General features: G+C 46.3%; 1 protein-coding gene across 2 annotated transcripts in view; it reads right to left on the reverse strand.

Annotated features, from left to right (window-relative positions):
- Positions 1-7073: 7073 nt before the first annotated feature.
- Positions 7074-26093, reverse strand: part of DNAH2 (dynein axonemal heavy chain 2) — a 3497426-nt gene continuing 3478406 nt past the window's right edge. For both annotated transcript variants that reach the window (XM_078670326.1, XM_078670327.1), the window contains one exon: positions 7074-7711. In XM_078670326.1, coding sequence (XP_078526452.1) covers positions 7557-7711 — 155 coding nt within the window. In that variant the 3' untranslated portion in view covers positions 7074-7556. The remainder of the gene's footprint in view (positions 7712-26093) is intronic.

A 26093-nucleotide genomic window follows, 5' to 3' on the forward strand; every position in this document is an offset into this window, starting at 1 on the left:
TCTATTGGGCTCTGAGGAAATTGAAGAATCTAATTTGGGGGACAAAGATATGTGTCTTCTCGGATCATAAACCTTTGAAGGAGATTTATGATAAAAAGGGTTTGGATGCGATTTCCTCCAGAATTAGAAAATGGATTGTATCTTTACAAGAGTTTGATTTCTCTGTTGATTATATTCCGGGTGTGTCAAACAAATCTGCTGATTGTCTCTCGAGAATGGTAGGAAAAGAAAATTTTGATGAAGAAGATGGTTGTGGTTTTTCTGATGATTCTATAAATGTATGTGAGATTACAGAAGGAGCAATTGAAGAGAAGGAATGGAGAGATGAGCTTGAGAAGGATGAAGAGATAAAAAAGGTGATGCTTTCTTTGAGTAGTAACTCTCGGTTAGAGACACCCTGGACATTGGTTTCTGATGAGCTTTCTATAAATTCTGGATTTTTAACTCGTGGTACAAAATTGGTGCCGCCTCTGGGAATAAAAAAAAAACTTTTGTCCCATGCACATTCTGGACATCTTGGTATTGTTAAAACTAAAGAGATTTTACGTATGCAGTTTTGGTGGCCAGGCATGGATCTTGAGATTGAGAGGTTAGTGAGAGATTGTCCAGAGTGCTGTGCTAGTGATAAAATACTAAAAACTAAGCAGATGCCCATGGTTAAGAGATCATTACCAAGTCATCCTTGGGATGAAGTGGCTATAGATATAGTTGGTCCTTTGTCAGGTGTGAGTGATACACCTTATCTTTTAGTTTTGATGGATTTATACTCTAGGTGGATTGAGGTGTGTGCTGTTAGGGAGATCACTTCGGATGAAGTGATAAAGTTCCTTGATACTCTTTTTAAGAAAGAGAGTTTTCCTAATAGCCTTCTTTCTGACAATGGGCCACAATTTTGTTCAAGGGTTTTTGAGGAATACATGAAGAAGTCTGGTATACTACATAAGAAGTGTTCTTTGTATCATCCTGAAACTAACGGTGCAGTTGAAAGAGTTAATAAAACCTTGAAGGAGGCTATACAATTAGCAAGGTCATCTGGTTTAAATTGGAAATCTGTTCTACAAGAAAGGATAAGTGCTTATCGCTTTGCACCCCATTCGACAACTGGAAAATCCCCATTTGTATTGTTTAAAGGGGGGGCTCCCAACACTTGGTTATGTCCTGGTTGGATGGATCTCAACAAGGGTTTGATTGATAATGGAATTGGTGAGTGGCGTAAGAAGGAAGAAAGGAAATTGGATGAAAGGAAGTCTTATTTTGATAAAAGAAATTGTGTGAATGTACAGAAGGTATTAGTGGGTGATCTTGTTCGAATAAAAGTTCCTGTTGGTTGCAGATCTTGGTCAAAATATACTGACGTAAGAGCTGTAGTGAAAGTATTTAAGAATGCCATCAAAACAGAGGATGGAAGAATTTGGAATAGGAGCAGAGTGGTGGTGGTTAGGTCAAGAATTCCTTTACGTGAGTCCTTGTGTGGAAGACAAGGTTTGCATTTTTCAACTTCTAGTTTTGCTAATGGTTCAAATTCATCCTCATCTTCCTTTAGAAGTCAAAGAGTACGTAGACCCCCTATTTATTTAAGAGACTATTCACCATAGATTCTTCCCTTTTTACTTTATGAGTATTTGAAGATTTACCCTTACTATAACCTGTTGTTTATACTGTTCTTTAGGAGGGAGATGTGTGATATTGTTATTTATCTTTATACTTGTACCTGTACCTTTAATATGCTGGAACTTCCCATGCTTGTATTCTATTCTCCTCCCTGCTTGTTGACATACCACATCTCGGTCGTGTTGTCCGTAAGGACTTGAACCGACCGACCGCGAAGGGAAGGGAGGGAAGCCTTGAGCGCCAGACGTATCGCCCGCAATTCTAGAAGGTTGATGTGAAGCAACCTTTCCTCTGGAGACCAAAGACTCTTGATCTCCAGATCCCCCAGATGAGCACCCCACCCTAGAGTGGACGCATCCGTTATTACTGTGGCCACCGATGGAGGCAGATGAAAGGGCTTTCCTTGAGACAGGTTGCCCTCCACACTCCACCAAGACAGATCCGCTGCAGTTTCTCTGGAGATCCTCACTGACTCCCTGAGATCCCAGTTGTGTTGATACCATTGCCTGCAGAGGCACCACTGGAGTGCCCTCATATGCCAGCGTGCATGGTTGACCAACGGAATACAGGAAGCCATCAGACCGAGCAGGGGAAGGACCTTCAGGACTGGAACGACCGCTCCATTGTGAAATAAAGGAATCATATCCTGTATGTCGCAAATCCTTTGAGGTGGAGGGAATGCTCGACATACAGTTGTGTCCAGTACTGCTCCTATGAACAGGTTGTGCTGGGAGGGCACCAGGTGAGGTTTGGGCACATTTATCAAAAACCCAAGGTGAACAACAACTGAGTTGTCATTTGCAGATGATGGAGCACCTTCTCTGGAGACTCTGCTTTGATCAGGCAATCGTCCAGGTAAGGAAACACTGGTATCCCTGACCTTCTGAGATGTGCTGCCACCACAGCCATCACCTTGGTGAAGACTCGAGGCACAGTAGTAAGACCAAACGGAAGAACCGCAAACTGGTAATGCTGCGATCCTACCGTAAAACGGAGATACTTCCTGTGCGACTTCAAGATGGGAATATGAAAATACGCATCCTGCAAGTCGATTGAAACCATCCAGTCTTCTTCCAGCAGCGCTTGAAGAACCTGTGCAAGAGTGAGCATCTTGAACTTTTCCTGTTTCAGGTAAAGGTTCAAGATCCTGAGATCCAGAATTGGCCGAAGTCTGCCATCCTTTTTGGGGATCAGGAAATACCGGGAGTAGCATCCCCGACCCCTTTCCTGCTCTGGAACCACCTCTATCGCACCTTTTCGAAACAGTGCCAGGACTTCTTCCTGCAAGAGAAGCAGGTGGTCCTCCGAACAATAACCCTGGCAAGGAGGGTAATTTGGGGGAAACTCCCGAAAAGGAAGAGCATACCCATTCTCTACAAGATTGAGAACCCAAAGATCCGATGTTATCTATTCCCAATCTTGTAGAAAATGGGTAAGCCGGCCCCCCACTGGGACCACATGATCCGGAATGGCGGATCTAGGGCTGCTTTGCTGCGTTGGCAGGGGGCTGGGAAGGGGAAGAAGAGGAGGAGGAGGAAGCTTGACGGCCTCTAGGACGGGCTCTTTGCCTGCCCCTGTATGATTTGTACAGCGTATTTTGCTGTTGCTGTGGCTGCTGCTGAGATAGTCTGTAGGAACGAAAGGAAGATCTGCCAAATCCTCTGAAGCGCCTTCCAGTAGTACCCCTGGACTGAAGGCCCAAAGATTTCGCCGTGGCCCTACTGTCTTTAAAACGTTCCAAGGCAGCATCAGCCTTCTTGCCAAACAATCCTGGGCCATCAAAAGGCAAGTCCATCAAAACAGACTGAACATCTGTAGATAACTCCGATGATTTAAGCCATGCAGCTCTCCTAGTGGCCACGGAAGAGCCCATGACCCTCGCCAACGAATCAGCAGTGTCCAGTCCACTCTGAATCACCTGCCTCGCAGCAGCCTGAGTGTTCAATATCACCTCCTGAAAATCCTTTCTATCCTCCTCAGGGATTTTCGGAACCAACTGTTTGACAGAATCCATCAAGGCATGGACATACCGCCCCATCAGACAAGTTGCGTTGGTTGACTTTAATGCCATACTGGCTGAGGAGAAGACCTTCTTGGCAGCTTGATCCTGCTTTCTGGACTCTTTATCCCCAGGAACCTGCGGAAAAGCACCAGCAGACCTCTTCGAGCAGGCAGCCTGCACAACTAAACTCTCAGGCAGGGGGTGTGTTGACAAAAATTCAGGGTCACCAGGTGCAACCCTGTACCTCCTCGCCACTGTCCTAGAAACTGCAGGAGTAGACAAAGGCTTCTTCCATACCTCATAGATGGGTTCAGCTAACGCATCATTAAAGGGCAGCATTGGCTCAATAATAGAGGAGGGTGAATGAAGAACTTCAGTTAGAAGATTTGGCTTATAATCAGCAGTGGGCAGAGTAATGTTCAACAAATTTGCCGCCTTTTTGATAACAGTGTGATAAGGTACCACATCCTTTGAAGGCACATTCGACACTGAAGCCAAATCCCACTCAGGAGACAGTTCAAGCCAACTGGCCTCACCCAGGTCCTCAAAAGGATCTTCAGACTCCTGCAACTCTCCTTCCTCCATATCTGCATACCGATATTGTTCTTTCTCCAGAAGTCTCTGGGCTTCTTCCGTGACCTTTCCTTCACGATAGAAGTCGAAGGATCCGGAATCGACTACGACGGGGCCGGGGCCTGCGTCGAACCCAAAGTCGGATGAGGTCGTTTCACACGAGGTCGAACAGAATCCTGCTTTGGAGTCGAAGGCACCGGCGTCGTACGCTTCGGCGTCGACGACACAGGCGGTGTCGGAAAATGCCAATGCGGTGGTAGAGCCGGCATAAAAGGCATGAAGGGCGCAGGAGCATAAGCTTGGGGAACACCCAAGTTAAAAGACATAGGACCCGTTGGACCAACAGGTGTACCAGACGGGTACATCGCCCTGGAATAAACACCAAACATGGCGTTCAGGAAATGGGATGGATCCTGACCTGGAGTCGGAAAATCTGGATACAGTCCTCCGGGCTGTTCCCGAGGAGGCGGAGTCGACACAACGTCTACCTCTTCCTCGAGTCCCGGAACCGGGGTCGACGAACCCGCAGGCACCGGAACCTCGGCCTCACCAGCCCCCTGCACCTCACCTTCATCCTCCTGACCAGAAGGATTGGATGGATCTGGAGAAGGGATAGCCATCTGCTTCGGTGACTCGGGCGAATTCGGATGTGAAGCTTCACCAACAGAGTCCTGATCCTCCGACGCCGAAACCTCCACTGCTTTATTAAGAAGTTTGACCTGCGACTTCGGCCTCGAACCAGAGTCCTTCCCTGAGTGATGACGTGACTCATGGCTCCTCTTCTTATGTTTTTTCCTTGAGGATCTTGAAACATGAGCTGAAGACGACTCCGAGCGGGACTTCGATCGAGACCTCGACCTCGAACGTCGAGATCGAGACTTCGAAGTCTTTTTAAACTTCTTACTCTTCAGCTTTGCCATGAGGAGTTTCGTCTCCCTTTCTCGCAGGGCATTTGGGGTCATCTTCTTACAACAAGGGCAATCCTCAATGTCCTGGTCGGAACTCAGGCACCAGACGCAGCATTCATGCGGGTCAGTAATAGACATTGTCTTGCCACATTCTCCGCAAGCCTTAAAGCCAGTCTTCTTCGACGACATCTCGAAGAAAACAGAAACAGTAATAATAGAACAAGAGTAACAAAGTTACTAGGAAGCTACAGTACGATCCCAGAAAACCGTTAGCGTCGACGACGTGGAAAAAAGGGAACTGATGTCATCACGCCGGCGTGGGCCTATTATAGGCGTCGGTGACGTCAGCGGAGTCGCGAGCGGTGCCGTGCCTCTATGACGTCCAAGTCCACGTCGGCGCGAAGCTACGAAAAGAATTTCTGAATGTTGCTGGCGCAAGGGGATATTCAAAAAGGTCAATCCTCGACGTCATGGTCGGAACTCAGGCACCAGACGCGGCATTCATGCGGGTCAGTAATAGACATTGTCTTGCCACATTCTCCGCAAGCCTTAAAGCCAGTCTTCTTCGACGACATCTCGAAGAAAACAGAAACAGTAATAATAGAACAAGAGTAACAAAGTTACTAGGAAGCTACAGTACGATCCCAGAAAACCGTTAGCGTCGATGACGCGGAAAAAAGGGAACTGATGTCATCACGCCGGCGTGGGCCTATTATAGGCGTCGGTGACGTCAGCGGAGTCGCGAGCGGTGCCGTGCCTCTATGACGTCCAAGTCCACGTCGGCGCGAAGCTACGAAAAGAATTTCCGAATGTTGCTGGCGCAAGGGGATATTCACAAGGTGAGGAATCCAGACGGCAGATGTATCTATCAGAAGCTCATGTATTCAATATCAGATCGCACGCTAGGTCTATGGTGCCTAATGCTCATGAATTCAATATCACACCTCACTCTAGGTCGATGATGCCTAATGCTCATATATTAAATATCAGACCTCCATCTAGGTCCATCGTGCCTAATGCTCATATATTTAATATCAGACCTCCCGCTAGGTCGATGATTCCTAATGCTCATATAATCAATATCAGACCTCACTCTAGGTCTGTTGTGCCTAATGCTCATATATTCAATATCCCTTATTAGTCTGTTGTATTCCTTGCTCTACACAGTCCTGCTCCGCTTCAGTAAGCGAGGTCTGCCGTTGATATATATTAGGGGTGGGTGTAACAAGCGTAATTCAGTGGGAATTACCTAAAAATTCTGCAAGTTTACGCATAACTGTAATTCTGTGTTTAGTGCTATTTCTCAACACAAGATGCCCTCTTGCGTCCAAAATGGGCACGAGAATGCATTTTGGGTTAAGAAATAGTGCTGCTCGCTAAATGTGCTCTTGGGGTATGATTTTCACCCAACTTACCCCTGGTATTTTGTGCAATTTCCCCCAACATACTCCTGGCATCTAGTACTATTTTCTTAGCGCAAAATGTACCCTTGCGCACAAAATAAATGCAGTGATGCATTTTGCATTAAGAAATAGCGTTAAATACAGCAGAATACAAATAGTGAGTGCGAGCGGCTGCTTACGTTCATTATATGTCCTCTCGCTGTACTAATATTTCCCCCCAAATTACTCTTAATTACGTAAGTAACCACATTATGATCTATATTTCTGTATCAAAGAGTAACAGGGAATTACTGAAATTTCTCTGACTATGCCTCTGTAATTAAAATTACACCCTGGCCTAATAAATACCCCACAATAACATAAGGTGATTACGCCGATAAACTCCAAACAGTATGAGCTTTAACAGTGATTGCTAAAAAAAGCCTTTGGAGTTGGGTGGAGAGCAGCTACAATGAGGTCAACAGAAAAGTACGAGGAGTATTCAGCACGGAGACAGTCAAAATTCAGGACTCCCACAATAGAGCAGAAAACAGAAAACCCTATCCTTCTGGGCCCAATGAATCACAGAAGCCATCATTTGCATCAAAATACGATTTATTAAATTTACAGAGGGCAGTAACAAATTGGTCTGAAAATAAATCAATTTAAACTATGAAGAGTGTCTTCTGATGTTATTTCAAATTTCAAAATCACGAAGTTAGCTATGCATTTTTTCAGCCGAAATTTAGTAACCGACCCATGAAAACATTAAAATATATATAGCTCGATTACAGCCCTTTACAACGACCACATTAAATATATTTATACCTTTAAATATATACATAACTTATATCACATGTGTATTTTGTAGAAAATGCTCAATACTGTAAAACCTTTGCATCGCCACCTATGAAGATGCGCTTGTGGGCATTTTACCTACAATGAAAGAACTAGGGTTCCCCCTGAAATCGAACTCATGCTTTGTACATCAAGTGCATTGGGGGAAACAGACATACAGCAAAAGGCCCAAACAATGTTCTCGAGAGCTTCAGTTGTTCCATACACTGCTTCCGGGTCAGATTAAGCATCAAGGCTCATTAGCAGGGCGGTCCCCCGCTTGATCCAGTGATCGGACTGCATGGCGCCTGATTTCAGGTCGACGCCGATGACAAAGGAGCTGCGACCCGCAGTGCCAGCCCGATTTGGGTAGTAGTAACAGGGACAGGAGTACATCCCTGCAGGAGAAGAAAAGATGGAAAGACTGTCATCCCAACATGGAAACACAAGGCATGGTCACTGGAGCGGAGCAAGTGGGGTGAGGAGTTGTACATTATAGTCGCTTACCTGCGACATGTCGTCACATATACGAGAAATATAATTATAGAATAACAATTTGTGAAATCAACCACTTTAACATTTTCTGACTGTATCACCGAAGAACAACCTTAATGACTCTAACCCAACCATACTAGATTTCCCATCCAAGCAAACTAAAGGACAAGTCCTCAAAAATCCTTTTTGTTTTTCAGTTCACAGTCAGGAAGTTTTCAGTCTTAATTAAGAATTAAAAAGTAGCCAGTCCAAATAATTTTAAATCAGAGAATGGGCTGAGAGGCCTTAAACTGGATGGCGGCCTCGGGTACATCACTACTATCATGAAGTCATTGAGAATATTGGTGGAAATATAAAATTAAATATATATATGTGCACACACACACACCAGTCACTATCACAGAAATGTATTTACTCATATATCCACTCACATACCCAATCACAGACTTATACATCCAGTCACATACCCACTCAGATACTCATGCACCCACTCACATACCCATTCAGGTACTTATGAACCCATTTACAGACCCATTCAGAGACTCATGCACCTACTTAGTGTCCCAGTCAGACTCATTCTTAGAGTCTCATTCCCACTTAGAGACTCTTACACCCACTCACAGACCCACCTGGGCACTCATACACTCACTCAGATACTCATGCACCTACTTACAGACTCACCTGGACCCTCATTAACCCACGTACACTCATGCACACACACACATACACACACACGTATGTGCTCACAGGCCCACTGAGGCCACTCATACACGCACTCACAGATTCACTGAGACACTCATACACCCACTCACACACCCATACAGTCAATCCCACACTCAGTCACAGACCCTGTCAGAGACTTATGTACTCAGTCAATGACTCATACACTAAGAAACTCACACACTCACTCACAAACTCACTCAGATATACACACCCACTCACTCACCCAGTCAAGGCTCATGCATTAACTCATAGACCCACCCAGACACTCACCCTCCCAGTCAAAGACCCACTCAGACACTCATACATGCACCCATTCACTCACCCACTCAGAGACTTATGCTCTCACTCACAGACCCATTGAGACACTCATACACCTACACACAGATCCACTCAGACACTCATACATCCACTCAAGGACCCACTGAGTGACTCACACACCCATACAGTCAATCACACAACCACTCGTAGACCCACAGACTTATACAACCAGTCAGTTATACACTCAGATACTAAGGAACCCACTCACAGTCGAACTCAGAGACCCATGCAACCACTGACAGAACCACTCAGACACTCACTCTGCCAGTCCAAGACCCACTGATAGACTCATGCATTCACTTGCAGATCCACTCAGATACTCATGCACCTACTCACTCACCCACTCAGACAGCCACTTAGACACTCATGTATCCACTCACAGATCCAGTCAGACAATCAAACACTTACAAATGCACAAAGGCACTCATGCACCTACTCACAGATTGAGTGAGAAATGAATGCAACCAATCACAGACCCCTTTTGATACTGGTGCAGCCACTCATAAATGTACTGAGGCAGTCCAGCATTTTGTTACTGAAGTATTGTTCGACTCACGCACCGTTTCACAGAACCTCTCAAATATGTATACAGTGAATGAGAGACTTAATGATATAGTGATTCATGCAGTCATAGATTGCACTGAAAAAGTTATGCACCTTGTTATAGAGATATTAAGGAAGTTGAACACGCTATTTTACAGTCATTTAGATAGTAATGTGTTTAGTGTGTTGGTTATAATTCATTTTGCAGTTATAAGTTTTGAATGTGGTGGTGGCTATTGAATGTCTGCATTTGTTTTGTCATTTCACTACTTATTTGCGGTGAATGCAGCAGTCGATATCATCACGATGCCTGGCGTCACCACGAAAATGGAAAATGTGTTTAATTGATTGTTTTTATACAAACTCCCTACAAAAATATGAGTTTAAAGAGTGCAGTAATAAACCCCTAGTGTATACAATACTGTAAAATGTGTGCACATGTGTGTTTTGCACCCCCTAAAAAAGGCGCAATTGTCGCGGTCACCAGAGTCATCGTGACTCTAGGTGTAATCTCAAAAACAAGAAGTAGGGTGTAAACAGTTTCTTTAAAAATCTACTAGAAAAATATGTGTACAAATATATTTTTAAAGCAGTGATTTGGTTAGAATGAATTTTTTATAATTACAATTTTCTTATGTGGTGGTGTTCGTCAAATGTCATCATAGGTTACATGGACATTATAGTTGGGAAAATAGAATTTGAAAAACCTTAGAAATTCACTGAAAAAACCAAAGGTTACAGGGACATTATAGTTAGGAAATAGAATTTAAAAACCATAGAAATTCACAGAAAAAAACCAAAGGTAAAAAGGACGTTAAAGTTATGAAATGGAATTTAAAAACACTTAGAAATCCACTGAAAAAACAAAGGTTACAGAGACATTATAGTTAGGCTCAGGTTTCACGTTTAGAAAACCAGTGAAATTCAGCAGTTATAGTTAGCTGAGCTAACTATAGCTCATGCCCCGCAATGCACTGCTTATGACCTCACATATTACATCACTCATGATATGGTCAGTGATATTACTGATGACATCTCAAATTACATCACTGATGAAATAATCCAGTGACTGAGAGTGTTTCTAAAACGTTTGAGTGTTAAATATATATACCAAAGTGTGTGGAAGTGTGTAGACATGAGTGCACAAGTGTGCTAACGCCGCTGTGTTAAAATGTGTGTGAGTGGATGTTCGCAAGGATGAGAGCAATTCAGTTTGCCCTTACATGTGTGTGTGTGTGTATATGCTTGCTTGTGTGATTGTATGCACTGTGTGTGGAAGTGTGAAGAATGGGTCGTGTACAAGTGGGTGTTTGTCTGCGGCTGTGTATACATGTGTGTCTACATTTGTCTTGCGGTTACAGGGTATTAAACTTCAACACCTTTTGTTTTGAAAACTGAGTGTTATGTTACATTTATTTGATGAATACAGACGGCGAGCGGGTGCTAAAGTGACTCTGCTCGAGTTATAAGTGCAAGAGCTCACTCAACAACGGATGAGCTCCCAGGCAGAGGGCCATGATGCTTAAGGCACAGTGGTCTGAATTAAACATGGTGCAATATAAAGAGAAACACTGAAACGCTGGAAAAAACGTCTTATGCCAGCCATTTTGCATAATGGGTCTCCCCGTCATTTTCTATGCAATTACTGTTTCCAAATCTCATTTTACAGACCGAAGAAAGATGAAAGGCCGCATATACCAGGCCCGGGTTTGAACAAGTGACCTGCACAGCACACACACATCTAGAACAGTGAGTGTTCCGATCTCTGAACTTTAATAACCACACACGTAAGATTTTAATACTTATGAAACCCAAGTCCTGTGCCATACAATCTCTCTTGTGGATATTGTAGCTTCCTGCATATCCCTCAGCATTTAAATATAGCCAAGCTGCGGTGTCAGACTGGGTCACTCCAGAATCTTGTCATACATCTCCTATGCCAACAGGAGGCGCTAGCACAGTCTCGACGCGAGAAGGAGTATGTCGTCAAACCCTGATCTCCTTAGTCCAGTCACTGTAGTAACTGACCATCCTCCAGGGGTCCAGCCATTGTAATCTCTTGTCCTCTGTGGTGAGATTAGTAGAGGAAACACTGTGGGAAGGCTAATAGATTGCCCAAAATAGAAAGCCGCCACCGACTTTAACTAGAAAGCCTCTTTTGTCATCAGGACCAGCTTATCTGGGTATAAAGGCGGATGGGCACTCAAAGTCTATAATTTGTTGATGTGCCTCGCTGGCCACAAGGAAAAAAACTTTTGAAAATGAATGAATACAATAGACAACTTTGGATGGATTCAAATGGAGCCCTCATCCAAAAACAAAACCAAGGTTGAGATGCATTTTGGCCATAAAAAACAATGTAGAGGAACCATCATGTATCAGCCCCTTCAAAAGCCGGATCACTATCAGAGATCTGAACAAGGACGGTTGCTCCGGGTGACAGATAAATGCTGACAGGGTTGCAACGTAGCCTTTGACCATGGCACAACCTTGCTGTGCTACAGAGCAAAAAGAAGAACTGCTGGAAAAATTTGCCCACAAATAATGCTTGTTATGTTCTACACATCATGAACAGGTTCCATCTTCCTCAGTAAACACAGTAAACAGATTTTGTGGCAGGGCAACCACCTGATAGTATAATGTTGACCATCTCTTGTGGAAGTTGGAAGGAATTCAAGTGTCACCACTCAATCTCCAGGCATGATGGTGAAGCCTCTGGATGTTAGAGTGCAGCACCTAACTCTCCGACTGGAATACTGGGAGAGAAGTTCCGCTCTTAGTGGCAAATGAAGATGGGTACATGGAGAGGCGCCAAAGATCTACACATCACACCGTTCTTGGATGGTCTGGAACAATGAAAATGGCTTAAGCCCAGTTTTGGTGTAACTTCCACACGAGATGAGAAATCAAGGGTATGGGAGGAAAAGCCTAGTGAGGTGGCTGAGTGATGTTCTACTATCAGATGTGTGACATTTTCTTGCAAGTAAATCACAGCGTTGATCAGTTTTTGAGTGTCTTTAACAATATCCAGACATATCATACAACAATGAATATATGACTAAAACAAGGCAGACTTATCTGCTTAGTTTAGATAATAATTTTAATTGAAAATGTTTTAAGTCTGAAAATGTTAGACTGCGAATTAAACAATTCTATGCGCCAGGGGTAGCAGTTTTTTGGTGTGCCTTTTTCATTCATGGTCTTCCTTTCACACCACGTTCCTGAGCAACTTCTCGCTATGTTAGCCAATTACCTGACTGCAGACTGTGGCGCCGGATGACTAGTAGTCATTCATGTCATAAAATGTAGCAGGCCTAGGCAGCAGGACAGAGAACTTGAGAGAGGACTTACTCAAGCCCGGGGGAAGCAAAAACCTGCCAGCAAGACCGATGATTGTGGGATCGTAGGACACATGCATTCATTGACTTTGACACATCGAGAAACACACTTAGGTTGTGTCAACACCTAGGTTGTGTCCTGATGAGGGTCTCGCGGATGGTTTGTCCATAAGAGACCGAAACATCGATGGTTCCTCCTCTTTAACTTCAGTTGTGATACCCTGTTCTTCTTCAACCCACACCATTGTTGGAACAAAAGATAAGATTATTTAACCCATATGGTTAAGAAGAGTTTACACTTCCCAATGATCCTTGGACTGGATTGATTAAAATATTATTGATGCAATCATTTGGGGGCGTCAGTGTTGCTATGTTGGTTAGGTCCTCTTTGTAATATGTTTTTTGTATTTGATATAGTTCATACTATTTTTCTAATACAAAAATAATTTTGTTATAATAATACGCCTTATGTCTCATACTTGCTCTGCATGGTTGGATCATATGATCAGCTGACTTTCCTGGAGGGGGCACAACTGGCTGCACAGAATATAACACAAAGCTACCTCTGTCTCTGGGCCAGTAATCTGCTGCGTGCTTAGAGGTGGCATGCTTCCTTGCTGGAAAACAATAGAAGATAAGGCACTGCAGGACCCACCAGGTGGGACTGCAGTGCCAGGCTTCTGATCAAGACAGCTGTAGTTATTTATGAATTCAGTACCACATGTCACCATGTGTCGCTGACCATATGATGTGTCCAGGGAGACTGAAACACACAGAAGGTGATGGTAGGAATGCTTTCAATTTGTCTAACCAAGGTAATCGCTCGGGGTAGCATCCTGGAACATTGCTCTTCTGCTTACCGTGCTACCTCGGTTTGGACCCAGCCATATGCAACTCGCCTTATATAAAAAAAAAAGCAAACCTTGACCCTGCTCCTCAATGGAGCGGTCCAGTTCGATCTGGCAAGCCAGGTCTACCCTCAACCGAAACACATGCAACCCAGGACTGGTTTTACACTAGTTATGGGCTCATCAGCTGGGTACAGCTAGTTCCAGTTCATGGGACTGGCTTGGCAGTTCAGGCTGGACTGTTCTGATTGGAGCAAGGTCTAAAATGATTTGCATAGAGCTGGGTCCAAACGGAGGTGACATGGTGTGCAAAATAATAATGTATAATAATGATGCGGCCGTAGTAATAACCAGTGGCTGAGAATAATTGAAGCATTCCATCCATCACCTTTTTGTGTACTTTATGTCGTCCTCAGAGAGACTGAGGCAGGCCGGACTTGATCGAACGTCAAAGCCTGACCTTTTGTCTCTTACTGTAAATAAAACAAAGCAACAGCAGAGTGCTCATGATCCCTCCTAGCCCAGCTCACAGTGTCAATGAGACAATGCATTTGCTCTGGGCATACTTCATCAGCAGCACAGGCACTTCCTGCCAGCCAATTTAAAGCACACCAGCTGCTTTTATGATGTAGCCTTGTTAGCGTATCAAATACATTAGTCTAACCGCAGAGGCGTGGTAATTAGCTGAGCTGCAGAAAATATTTGGACTTGCCCGAGTAGAAGATAGACTACAGGCAGCAGCAGCTATTGCTTCAGAGATGGGGAACTCCTCTCTGGGACATGTTCGCAATGCACCAGAACAATGAGTGCTACACACTCTGAAGCAGATGGAGCTGGCCAGGGATGGACTGGCCATAGCAGGCATCAGGCGTTTTCCTGGTAGGCTGGAAGAGTGTGGGCCATTTTTTGAGCGACGGGGGACGTTTTTTTTTTACTGGGGGCCGATTTTGCAGCAGTGCTGCAATATTGGCCCACTGTAACAAAAGCGACAGCAGTGCTGATTCTAAATAGCAACCCTCCCATCCAGGCCCGGTACAGCACAATTGCCAGAGCTGGTTTGTGTGCCCAGTCCGGCCGTGGAGCTGGCTGGGTTTCAGTAAGGAATGTGCTTGTGATTAGCTGGATTCGAAGTTTCTCTAGGTCTTTCCACAAATACCACAGATACCCAGAGTATTATGCAACATGCAAATGGAAAAATGGCAAGTAATTTTAATTGGTACTGTATGGGGATACCAACATCTATTCTCAGAGCTTGGGAGCCTATCAGAGTAGACTCCAGTACAATTCAAGCTGGACATCTGCCTAGTCGAAAAAAACAAGGAAAAGTTGTACACCACAACCCACAATCTCTTCAGCTGACAGCCTGGTTCCTCAAAACCTAGAGCTCGGCCTTTTGCCAATATCTGAGGACTTTGAGATGGTACAAGCAGCCACAGCTGCAGCAATCATAAAGAGATTCAATATGAAATGGAAACGTTTCATGGAATGGTTGAAAAAAAAGAAACCAAACCTGCTGGAAATGTCGCCATTACAGTTTCTGCCTTATTTGTATGTTGAAACTGGGCAATACTGGTTTATCAAATGCATCCATTAAAGTCCATTTAGCTGGAACATTATGATTTTTGAGATTTCCAAACAGAACATCATTATATTCAGAAAGCTTCATTGAAGAATTTAAGGGCCTATTTAGAATGCTCCTCCTAAAGTTGAATTGGCACCTGAATGGGAGTTAAATACAGTCCTAGCGGTTTAAATGTGTACACCATCTGAGCATTTTCACAAGGCAACGATACAGCTCCTCTCTTGGAAGTCTGCTTTCTTGCTAACTGTGATGTTGGCTAGGAGAGTAAGTGAAATGTAGGTTCTCTCATGCAAGGAACCTTTCCTACATTTCTCTACAGACAGTTATATTGATAATGAAATCTAAATTCATCTCTAAAGTGCTGACAACATTCGATATGAACCAGAATATTTTGCATTCTACATTTTTTTCCAAATTCAATAACGTTAGCTTAGAGGGTGCTACATTCCCCCGACATCAAGAGGTACCTAAAAGTTTACATCCTCAACTTAAAAGACTTTCTTCAAACAGACCATATAAATGATAAGATTTTGGTCCTCCTAACAAGGAAAAAAAAACAATAACTAAACAAACTCTGAAGAGATGGAATGTGTCTTGCATTACATCAGCTCCTTCATCCATGGGCTGACCTCTTACAAAGTCAGTCAGAGCTCATTCAACTGGGGCAATAAAGTCGACAACAGCCCTGTTTGCAGGACTTACACTTAAGGATATTTGTAGACCAGCTGCATGGAAGACGGGAAATGCTTTGACCAAGCACTACTATATCAATATTAAGATTAACAGCTGTGGGACCAGCAGTGCTTAGAAACCTTTTCACTTAAAAGAAGTATGATATGTTATTAGAGGAAGAATACATATGTCATATTCGAGTATGGGTCAAACAATTTTTGGAATTTATTCGTGGCACCGCTTCTTTAGTAATGATTTGGGACTCCCTAAAGGCCGGCATTCGGGGCGAAACGCTTAGCTATGGCTTGACTCAACAGCGCAAAAAGAAAGAGGTGATTGAGAATCTGATTCTAGATTTAAAAACGGCTGAGCGTGAATTAATTACAATAATCCGTACTAATAATGACAGCCAGACGGCACAGACAAAGGTCGCCTGCTGTAAGGCTAAGATTAATGGTGTGTGGAGTGAGGACATAGCAATTCAGTATAAAATCAATAAAACTGAACGGTATGAGTATGGAGAAGCTGTGGGCCGATATCTTGCTCAAAGACTACGAGGTCGCCAAGTATCTCAAAGAATTGAGAGCCTGTTGGACAACCAGGGCCATTTAGTGGCCTCTATAGAAGGCATTATGGAGATATTCCAGCAATATTATACAGAGTTATATACTCAAGATGTTGTACCTCAAGGTGTGATCGAACAATATTTGTCTAGTATAGATATGCCCGTGCTGGACGGTATACTAAGGGAGGAGTTAGAGGCACCCATTACTATGCTGGAATTAAAGGCTGTGCTTATGGATTTGGCATCTGGAAAAGCAGCCGGACCGGACAAATTACCTTTAGAGCTGTACCGCATTTTGTTTCCGGTAATACAAGATGATATGCTAGCCATTTTCAATGCGGCACAGTCTGGTCACCCCCCCCCCTTCCTGGGACGATGCTAATATAGTTGTTTTTAAGAAAAAAGATAAGCCCAGTGAACTGGTTGGCTCTTATCGGCCCATATCTTTAATCAACGCCGACGCCAAGATATATTCTAAAATCTTGGCAACACGGCTGTTGCAGATCGTCCCTTTTTTGGTGTCTCGGCATCAACATGGCTTTTTACCAGGCAGAAGTACTACTAATCACTTGCATAGAATGCCGTGCTAGATTATGCTGCAGTATTTAAAAAAAACATCGGCTTAATTTTTTTAGATGCCGAAAAGGCGTTCGACCGCGTCGCCTGGGCTTTTCTTTGGGCAGTTATGTCCAAAATGGGATTCGGACCTCGGTTCCTGCTCTCTCTCCAAATTATGTACAAACGACCCAGGACGAAGATTTGTGCGATGGGTCAGGAATCTGCATATGTGTATATCACACGTGGCACAAGGCAGGGCTGCCCATGCTCACCGCTATTGTTTGCGATGTATATTGAGCCCCTGTTGCGTATTCTGGAAACTTCACAGAATATACAATCAATGGCGGTAGTGAATCATAGTGTGTGTGTGTCTTAGCCTATGCTGAAGTCATAGCAATCGTTACATCTGATCCGGAGCAAGCACTATTGGAAATTGAGCATGTGACCTCTGAGTTTGGAAAATCGTCTGGTTATAAGTTAAATCTTTTAAAGACCCAGGTCATTTGTACTTTAGGTCTATGCTCTGGTGAGACGCGAGTGACTCAAGAGGCCCGTTATTTGGGGATTAAGAATAGGCTGTCCCTTCAAGAAATTGTCACTGTCAACTGGGCGGATATAATAGGCTCGGTCAAAAGGCAACTTGAAAAGGTGGAATGCTTACATTTATCTTTGGTCGGGCGACGGAATGTATTGAAGATGTGCATTCTACCCCGGGCACTCTATTACTTCCGGACAGTACCATTAGAATTGTCACATAAGCAATTAGCGACCCTTCAATCTATTACCGACAGCTTTATATGGGGATGGAAGAAAGCCCGTCGGGCTTCCAAATACATGACTGTGAGAAGTTGGCCTGATATATGATGCTCACTAGTTCTAGTGATCACCTTGTATCAGTCCAAACAACCCTTATGGTGATTGGTTGTAGGTCAACCTTGTAGACCAGCTATCCTAATGGTAGCATGGACAAAGCAGTCTTAGGCTAAACTCTTTTGGCATGTGAAGCCAGCTGTTTTACCACAATATAACCCCTTGAATACCAGATGAAAGGACACCACACAGGTTGTTATGAAAATAAATAGTATATTTATTAATAACAACACCGGTGAGTACGGACAATCCTGACTAGTTAGGACTAAAACGACTGTGGAACTGGACACTAGGACAGTTAAACTACCCTTGAGCACCGAAATGCTCTCGTTACCTCACCCACGGGCTGCGGGTGCATAGGTGTCAAAGTGTGTTGGGTTCTCGCGTTGAAGTCTATGGAGCCTGGAAGAAAAGATGCTGCAGGCGAGATGTCCGGTGCGATCCAAGGGTGGATCGGTGAAGAAGAGGACCTGAAAGCAGAGGGGACAATGTTCAAAGTCACTAGCCAGTGACCGGTGTGGATCCAGGAAGGAACCAGGTGCTTTCGTCGCGATCAGGTGAAGAGTGGACGCTTGACTCTGCAGCCACGTGGACCAGGTGGTGTCTTCAACGACCAGGATGGAGGCACGAGCTGTCCCACGCAGGCTCTCGGTGTCGGATCCGGAATTGGAGTCAACAGGCCTTGACAAAGGCAACCCACGTGGTGAGTGGAAAAGACGTCTGGTGCGGACTAGGAGAGTACGGGGTGCCCCTCTTTTGGAAGGGAGCAAGGGCCAGTCTGGAGCAACCAGACCAGCAGTGAAGATTCAAAGGTTCGTCGTCTAGGAGGCCACTAGCCAGCCGGCAAGTGCCCAGACAACGCGTCGAGCAGCAAACATGCAGAAGGGCCCCACGCAGATCTCGTGGAAGCTGGAGGGCTGATCTTCGGTGCAGGGGCTGCTCGGGGCTGGGGCTTCTCAATCCCCAAAGCACTTGGTCGAGTTTACCTCGGGAGTCGTGCTGGAAGCGAAGTGAAGGTTCGTTCAAGATGGCCGCCCACGTGTCTCGTCGCACCCACGGATCTCAGCTTTGCTGTAGAGGTGAGTTGAGGTCGGAGAGGTCTGGGAATCCGGGTCTCGTCGGGCTCTGAAGTCTGGATCCTCGAGGGAAGATGACAAAGTGAAGCCGCTGGACGCTTGATGGTGCCTGCAGTTGCAGGGTGGACACTCCTTGTCCACAAGGGAGATTCTTCAGTCTTCTGTGGAACAGAACGTCGAAGTCCAGAGTTTCTCCTTGTAGAATTGTTCAGGATAATCTAACTTGGAATGGGACCAGCTCCTACCTTTATTCTCCTAAAGGGGGCTGCACTACTGACTAGGTCCCTCCCCTGGGTGGGACCAGGAAGGAGGGTGGCTACACCCCCTATCCTTTGTCCGGTTTCCCGCCAGAGCTGGGGCAGGGATGCCCCAGCAACTGGTTTGAACCGGTGTATGCACAGGACACCTTGTGTGCCCCAGGCATATCTCATTCCTTTCAGGCCTGTCCTACCCAATACACAAAATCCTGTCTGGGGTGGTGCTAGCACCTCCCAAGGCAGGAAACCCTTTGTCCAAGCCTCCCTCGCTGGAAGGACTCCCAGCAGCAGGAGGTCAGACTTGTGTCTGTGGTGGCAGCATCCATTTTGTGATGCTGAGGCTCGAGTTAACTTTAACCGGGGTTCACAGTTACATACATGTCTTGTCCCTCTAGAAGGGTGGAATGCTACCCCCTTTGCCAGAATTGGCGAGGGGGTAGTATTCCAATTCGTATGACACCTTACTCGACATGTTTTGATAATGTTATACCGGAGTTAGCATTTAACCGCGAGGTTGATAATGCACTTAAGTGTATATGGTATAGCGTTATCATGGAAACAGCTAAGGGACTTGGTTCCGAAAGCTGTAGACAGGGTCAGCTCATGCTAGAGCACCATCTCACATAATTCCAAGCACTCTGCCTTCAGGATTGATAAGGCCTGCCATAGGAGTGACTGATAGGAGGATATGTGCCCATTTTAGGGTTAGATATAGGTATACTATATCTATAGCAAGGGGTGATTACACCACCCTGCCTCAGCTGTCATGCAGCCAGTTGTGTCAGTTTTAGATGGCCAGCCAGGGGTGGCATAATACATGCTTAAGCCGCTGGTAGGCCATGGGTACACCTATGCCGTGGATACCTAAGGTACACTGTACAGGGACTGATAAGGTGGCCCAGTACCAATTGGTAAATGCACCTAAAGAACAAGTTACTTACCTTCGGTAACGCTTTTTCTGGTAGATACTATATCTGCCTGTGGATTCCTCACCTTGTGAATATCCCCCTTGCGTCAGCAACATTCGGAAATTCTTTTGTAGCTTCGCGCCGACGTGGATCCGGACGTCACAGAGGCACGGCATCGCACGCGACTCCGCTGACGTCACCGACGCCTACAATAGGCCCACGCCGGCGTGATGACATCAGTTCCGCCCTTTTTTCCGTGCCCTCGAGGCACACGGACGGACCGATGACAGTAGACATATACACAGTATACGCAGTATAGAAATCAAGGTAACACACACAGTGTGAAGCAAATGCAATAAAACATTTGAAATAGACAAACTCTTGACCATAAAATAATACATCATATAAACAACTGGCATAGAAGAGTGGACAACGGGGAGGCCAGTGAGGAATCCACAGGCAGATATAGTATCTACCAGAAAAAGCGTTACCGAAGGTAAGTAACTTGTTCTTCTGATAGATACATCTGCCGTGTGGATTCCTCACCTTGTGAATAGAGTCCCACAGCAGTCCCCACTCCCGGAGGAGGGTGTCCACTCTACTAAACCAGGAAATCCTGAAGGACAGAGCGCGCAAAGTGACCCTCCCTCCTCACTTCGGAATCCAAGCAGTAATGCTTCGCAAAAGTGTGGAGGGAAGACCAAGTTGCCGCTCTACAAATATCCACAACAGGCACACCTCTAGCCAATGCTGAGGTCGAAGACTTAGCTCTAGATGAATGAGCCCTTATACCCTCTGGTGGGTCCTTACCGGCCAGAGAGTAGCAGATCTTAATGCAGAGGACGATCCATCTCGACAAAGTCCTCTTATGGACCGCTCTTCCTTTCTTGCAGCCAGCAAAGCCAATGAAAAGCTGGTCATCCACTCGACAGTCTTTAGTCCTGTCCAAGTAAAAAGACACCGCCCTCTTGGGGTCAAGACGGTGTAACCTCTCCTCCTCCTTGGAAGGGTGAGGGGGAGGATAAAAAGTAGGAAGGGTAATGGATTGACCAAGGTGGAAAGGAGTCACCACCTTTGGCAGAAAAGCAGCCCTGGTCCTAAGAACCATTCGTTCAGCATGAATGGTCAGGAATGGGGGCTTGGAACTAAGAGCTTGAAGCTCACTTACCCTCCTTGCCGAGGTGATTGCGACGAGAAAAACCGTTTTGAAAGTCAGAAGCCTCATGTGACATTTGTGAAGAGGCTCAAAAGGAGCACCCATTAAAAATGTCAAAACTAGATTCAAATCCCACTGAGGCACAATAAAAGGTGTAGGAGGGAACCTATTAGTGAGGCCCTTCAAAAACCTTAAAACAATGGGAGACTTAAAAAGAGAAGGCTGGTCAGGCAAACAGATAAAAGCCGACAGCGCAGAAAGATAACCCTTCACCGTGGCAACAGCAAGCCCCTGCTGAGCCAGAGAAAGGGCAAACTGGAGCACATCAGATAAATGGGACCTCAAAGGGTCTATAGATTTCTCCCTGCACCAAGCAACAAACTTAGACCACCTATAAGAATAGATGGACTTAGTGGAGTCACGCCTGGCTGACAAAATGACATCCACCACATCGTGAGGGAGAGAAAAAGAAATCAGGTTGCCCCGCTCAATCTCCAGGCATGAAGGTGTAAGGTCTGGAGGTGGGGGTGTAGAACCTGCCCCTCCATCTGAGAGAGGAGATCTGCCCTGTGAGGGAGACGGAGCGGCGGGTGAGAGGAGAGGTGGAGAAGGTCTGAGTACCACACCCTTCTTGGCCAATCCGGGGCGATCAATATAACTTGGGCCCGGTCTTGGCGAATTTTTCTCAGAACCCGAGGAATCAAAGGTATGGGAGGAAACGCGTAAAGGAGTTGCGAGCTCCAACTCAACTGAAACGCGTCCCCCAAGGCTCCTTGCAACGGATACTGGAGACTGCAGAATGACAGGCAGTGAGCATTCTCGCGAGTGGCGAACAGGTCCACCCGAGGAGTCCCCCACATCCGAAAGATGTCGTGAACTACCTCTGGGTGAAGCCTCCACTCGTGATCGGCAGAGAACTGCCGACTGAGACTGTCTGCACAAACGTTCAGAACTCCGGCCAGATGATTTGCCATCAGACAAATCCGATGGTCCTGAACCCAGGACCAGAGGCGCAGAGCCTCCTTGCAGAGACACTGCGACCCTACTCCTCCCTGCTTGTTGACGTACCACATCGCGGTCGTGTTGTCCGTCAGGACTTGAACTGACTGACCGCGAAGGGAAGGGAGGAAGGCCTTGAGTGCCAAACGTATCGCCCGCAATTCTAGAAGGTTGATGTGAAGCAACCTTTCCTCTGGAGACCAAAGACCCTTGACCTCCAGATCCCCCAGATGAGCACCCCACCCTAGAGTGGATGCATCCGATATCACCGTGGCCACCGATGGAGGCCGTTGGAAAGGCTTCCCTTGAGACAGATTGCCTTCCACGCTCCACCAAGATAGATCCGCCGCAGTTTCTCTGGAGATCTTCACTGACTCCCTGAGATCTCCGTTGTGTTGATACCACTGCCTGCGGAGGCACCACTGGAGTGCCCTCATGTGCCAGCGTGCATGGTTGACCAACAGAATGCATGAAGCCATCAGACCGAGCAGGCGAAGAACCTTCAAGACTGGAACGACCGCTCCATTGAAAAATAAAGGAATCATCTCCTGTATGTCGCGAATCCTTTGAGGAGGAGGGAATGCGCGACACACAGTAGTGTCCAGTACCGCACCTATGAACAGGTTGCGCTGGGAGGGCACCAGGTGAAACTTGGGTACATTTATCGAAAAACCCAACCTGTGTAACAACTGAGTTGTCCCTTGCAGATGATGGAGCACCTTCTCCGGCGACTCCGCTTTGATCAGCCAGTCGTCTAGATACGGAAACACATGAATCCCCGATCTCCTGAGATGAGCTGCCACCACTGCCATCACCTTGGTGAAGACTCGAGGTGCAGTAGTAAGACCAAACGGAAGGACCACAAACTGGTAGTGCTGTGACCCAACCGTGAAACGGAGATACTTTCTGTGCGACTTCAAGATGGGAATATGAAAATACGCATCCTGCAAGTCGATCGACACCATCCAGTCTTCTTCCAGCAGCGCTTGAAGAACCTGTGCAAGAGTGAGCATTTTGAACTTTTCCTGCCTCAGGTAAAGGTTCAAAACCCTGAGGTCCAGGATCGGCCGAAGCCTGCCATCTTTCTTGGGGATCAGGAAATACCGGGAGTAGCACCCCTGACCCCTTTCCTGCTCTGGAACCACCTCTATTGCACCTTTTCGGAACAGTGCCAGGACCTCTTCCTGCAGGAGAAGCAGGTGGTCTTCCGAACAATAACCCTGGCAAGGAGGGTAATTGGGAGGGAATTCCTGGAAAGGAAGAGCATACCCATTCTCTACAAGATTGAGAACCAAAAGATCCGATGTTATTAATTCCCAATCTTGTAGAAAATGTGTAAGCCGACCCCCCACTGGGCCCGCATGATCCGGAATGGCGGATCTAGGGCTGCTTTGCTGAGTTGGCCGGGGGTTGGGAAGGAGAGGAGGAGGAGGAGGAGGAGGAGGAGGAGGAAGCTTGACGACCTCTAGGGCGGGACCTTTGTCTGCCTCTGTATGACTTGTACAGTGTATTCTGTTGCTGTTGAGGCTGCTGCTGGGATGATCTGTAAGATCGAAAGGAAGATCGGCCAAACCCTCTGAAACGTCTTCCGGTAGTACCTCTGGACTGAAGACCCAAAGATTTTGCAGTGGCCCTACTGTCCTTAAAACGCTCCAAGGCAGTATCAGCCTTCTTGCCAAATAAGCCTGACCCATCGAAAGGCAAGTCCATCAAGACAGACTGGACGTCTGCAGAGAACTCTGATGATTTGAGCCAGGCAGCCCTCCTGGTGGCCACAGAGGAGCCCATGATCCTTGCCACCGAGTCCGCGGTGTCCAGACCACTCTGGATGACCTGCCTCGCAGCCGCTTGAGTGTCCGAAACCACTTCTTCAAAATCCTTCCTGTCATTCTCAGGAACCTTCGGAATCAACTGCTTGACAGAGTCCATCAAAGCATGGATATACCTCCCCATCAGACACGTAGCATTGGTTGATTTTAAAGCCATACTGGCTGATGAGAAAACCTTTTTGGCACTTTGGTCTTGCTTCCTGGATTCCTTATCTCCAGGAACCTGTGGAAACGCACCAGCAGATTTCTTTGAGCAAGCAGCCTGCACCACCAAACTCTCAGGCAGAGGATGTGTTGTTAAAAATTCCGGGTCCTTCGGTGCAGCTCTATATCTCCTCGCCACTGTCCTAGAAACTGCAGGAGCAGATAAGGGTTTTTTCCAGACCTCATAGATAGGCTCAGACAAGGCCTCGTTGAAGGGCAACATAGGCTCAATCACAGGTGAGGGTGAATGAAGCACCTCAGTCAAAATATTAGGTTTGTAATCAGCAGTGGGTAGAGTAATGTTCAGTAGACTCGCTGCTTTTTTAATAACAGTGTGGTAAGGTACCACATCCTTTGATGGAACATTTGATACAGAAGCCAATTCCCATGCAGGCGATAGTTCAAGCCCACTGGCCTCACACAAATCTTCAAAGGGATCCTCAGAATCCTGCAACTCCCCTTCTTCAGTATCTGAATACCCATATTTCTCCTCTTCTAGAAGTCTCTGGGCCTTTCTCCGAGATCTTTCCTTTACAACCGAAGCCAAAGGATTCGGAATCGACTCCGACGGGGTCGGTGCTGGCGTCGAACCCGACGTCGGACGAGGTCTTTCAACACGAGGTCGGACAGAATCCTGCCTCGGAGTCGTAGGTAACGGTGTCGATGGGATCGGCGTCGATGGCATCGGCGTTGTGCGCTTCAGCGTCGACGACACCGGTGGTGTCGGAAAATGCCAATGCGGTGGTAGAGCCGGCATAAAAGGCATGAAGGGTGCAGGGGCATAAGCCTGTGGAACCCCTAAGTTAAAGGCCATAGGACCCGTGGGACCAACAGGTGCACCAGACGGGAACATTGCCCTGGAATAGACACCAAACATGGCGTTCAGGAATTGAGAAGGATCCTGACCTGGAGTCGGAAACTCAGGATATGGACTTCTGGGATGTTCCTGAGGAGGTGGAGTCGACACGACGTCGACCTCTTCTTCGGGTCCAGGAACCGGGGTCGACGAACCCGCAGGCACCGGAACTTCGGCTCCACCAGCCCCCTGCTCCTCACCTTCATCCTCCTGACCAGAAGGATTAGATAGAATCGGAGAATGGACCTGTTCTTGAGGTTCGGGTGAACCCGGATGCGAAGCCTCTTCATGTTCCGACTCCGAAACCTCCACTTCTTTATTCATAAGCTTGACCTGGGACTTCGGTCTTGAGCCAGATTCCTTCCCAGAGTGATGACGTGACTCATGGCTCCTCTTTCTGTGCTTCTTCTTAGAAGACTTCGAAGGGTGAGCCGAAGACGACTCCGAGTGTGACCTCGAACGAGACCTCGACCTCGACTTCGACCGACGAGATCGAGACTTCGAAGATTTTTTAGCCTTCTTGCTCTTGAGTTTTGCCACGAGGAGTTTTGTTTCTCTCTCTCTCAAGGCTTTCGGAGTCATCTTCCTGCAGCAAGAACAGTCCTCGACATCATGATCGGAGCTTAAACACCAGACACAACATTCGTGAGGATCGGTGATAGACATAGTCTTGCCACATTCACCGCAGGCCTTAAATCCAGTTTTCTTCGATGACATCCCGAAGAGAATGAAGATAGACACAATAATACGAAAATAGTAACAAAGTTACTGTAAGCTACTACACGATCCCTGAAAACCGTTAGCGTCGACGACGCGGAAAAAAGGGAACTGATGTCATCACGCCGGCGTGGGCCTATTGTAGGCGTCGGTGACGTCAGCAGAGTCGCGTGCGATGCCGTGCCTCTGTGACGTCCGGATCCACGTCGGCGCGAAGCTACAAAAGAATTTCCGAATGTTGCTGACGCAAGGGGGATATTCACAAG

This window comes from Lissotriton helveticus, chromosome 12, assembly GCF_964261635.1.
Source record: "Lissotriton helveticus chromosome 12, aLisHel1.1, whole genome shotgun sequence".
Lineage (NCBI taxonomy): Eukaryota > Metazoa > Chordata > Amphibia > Caudata > Salamandridae > Lissotriton > Lissotriton helveticus.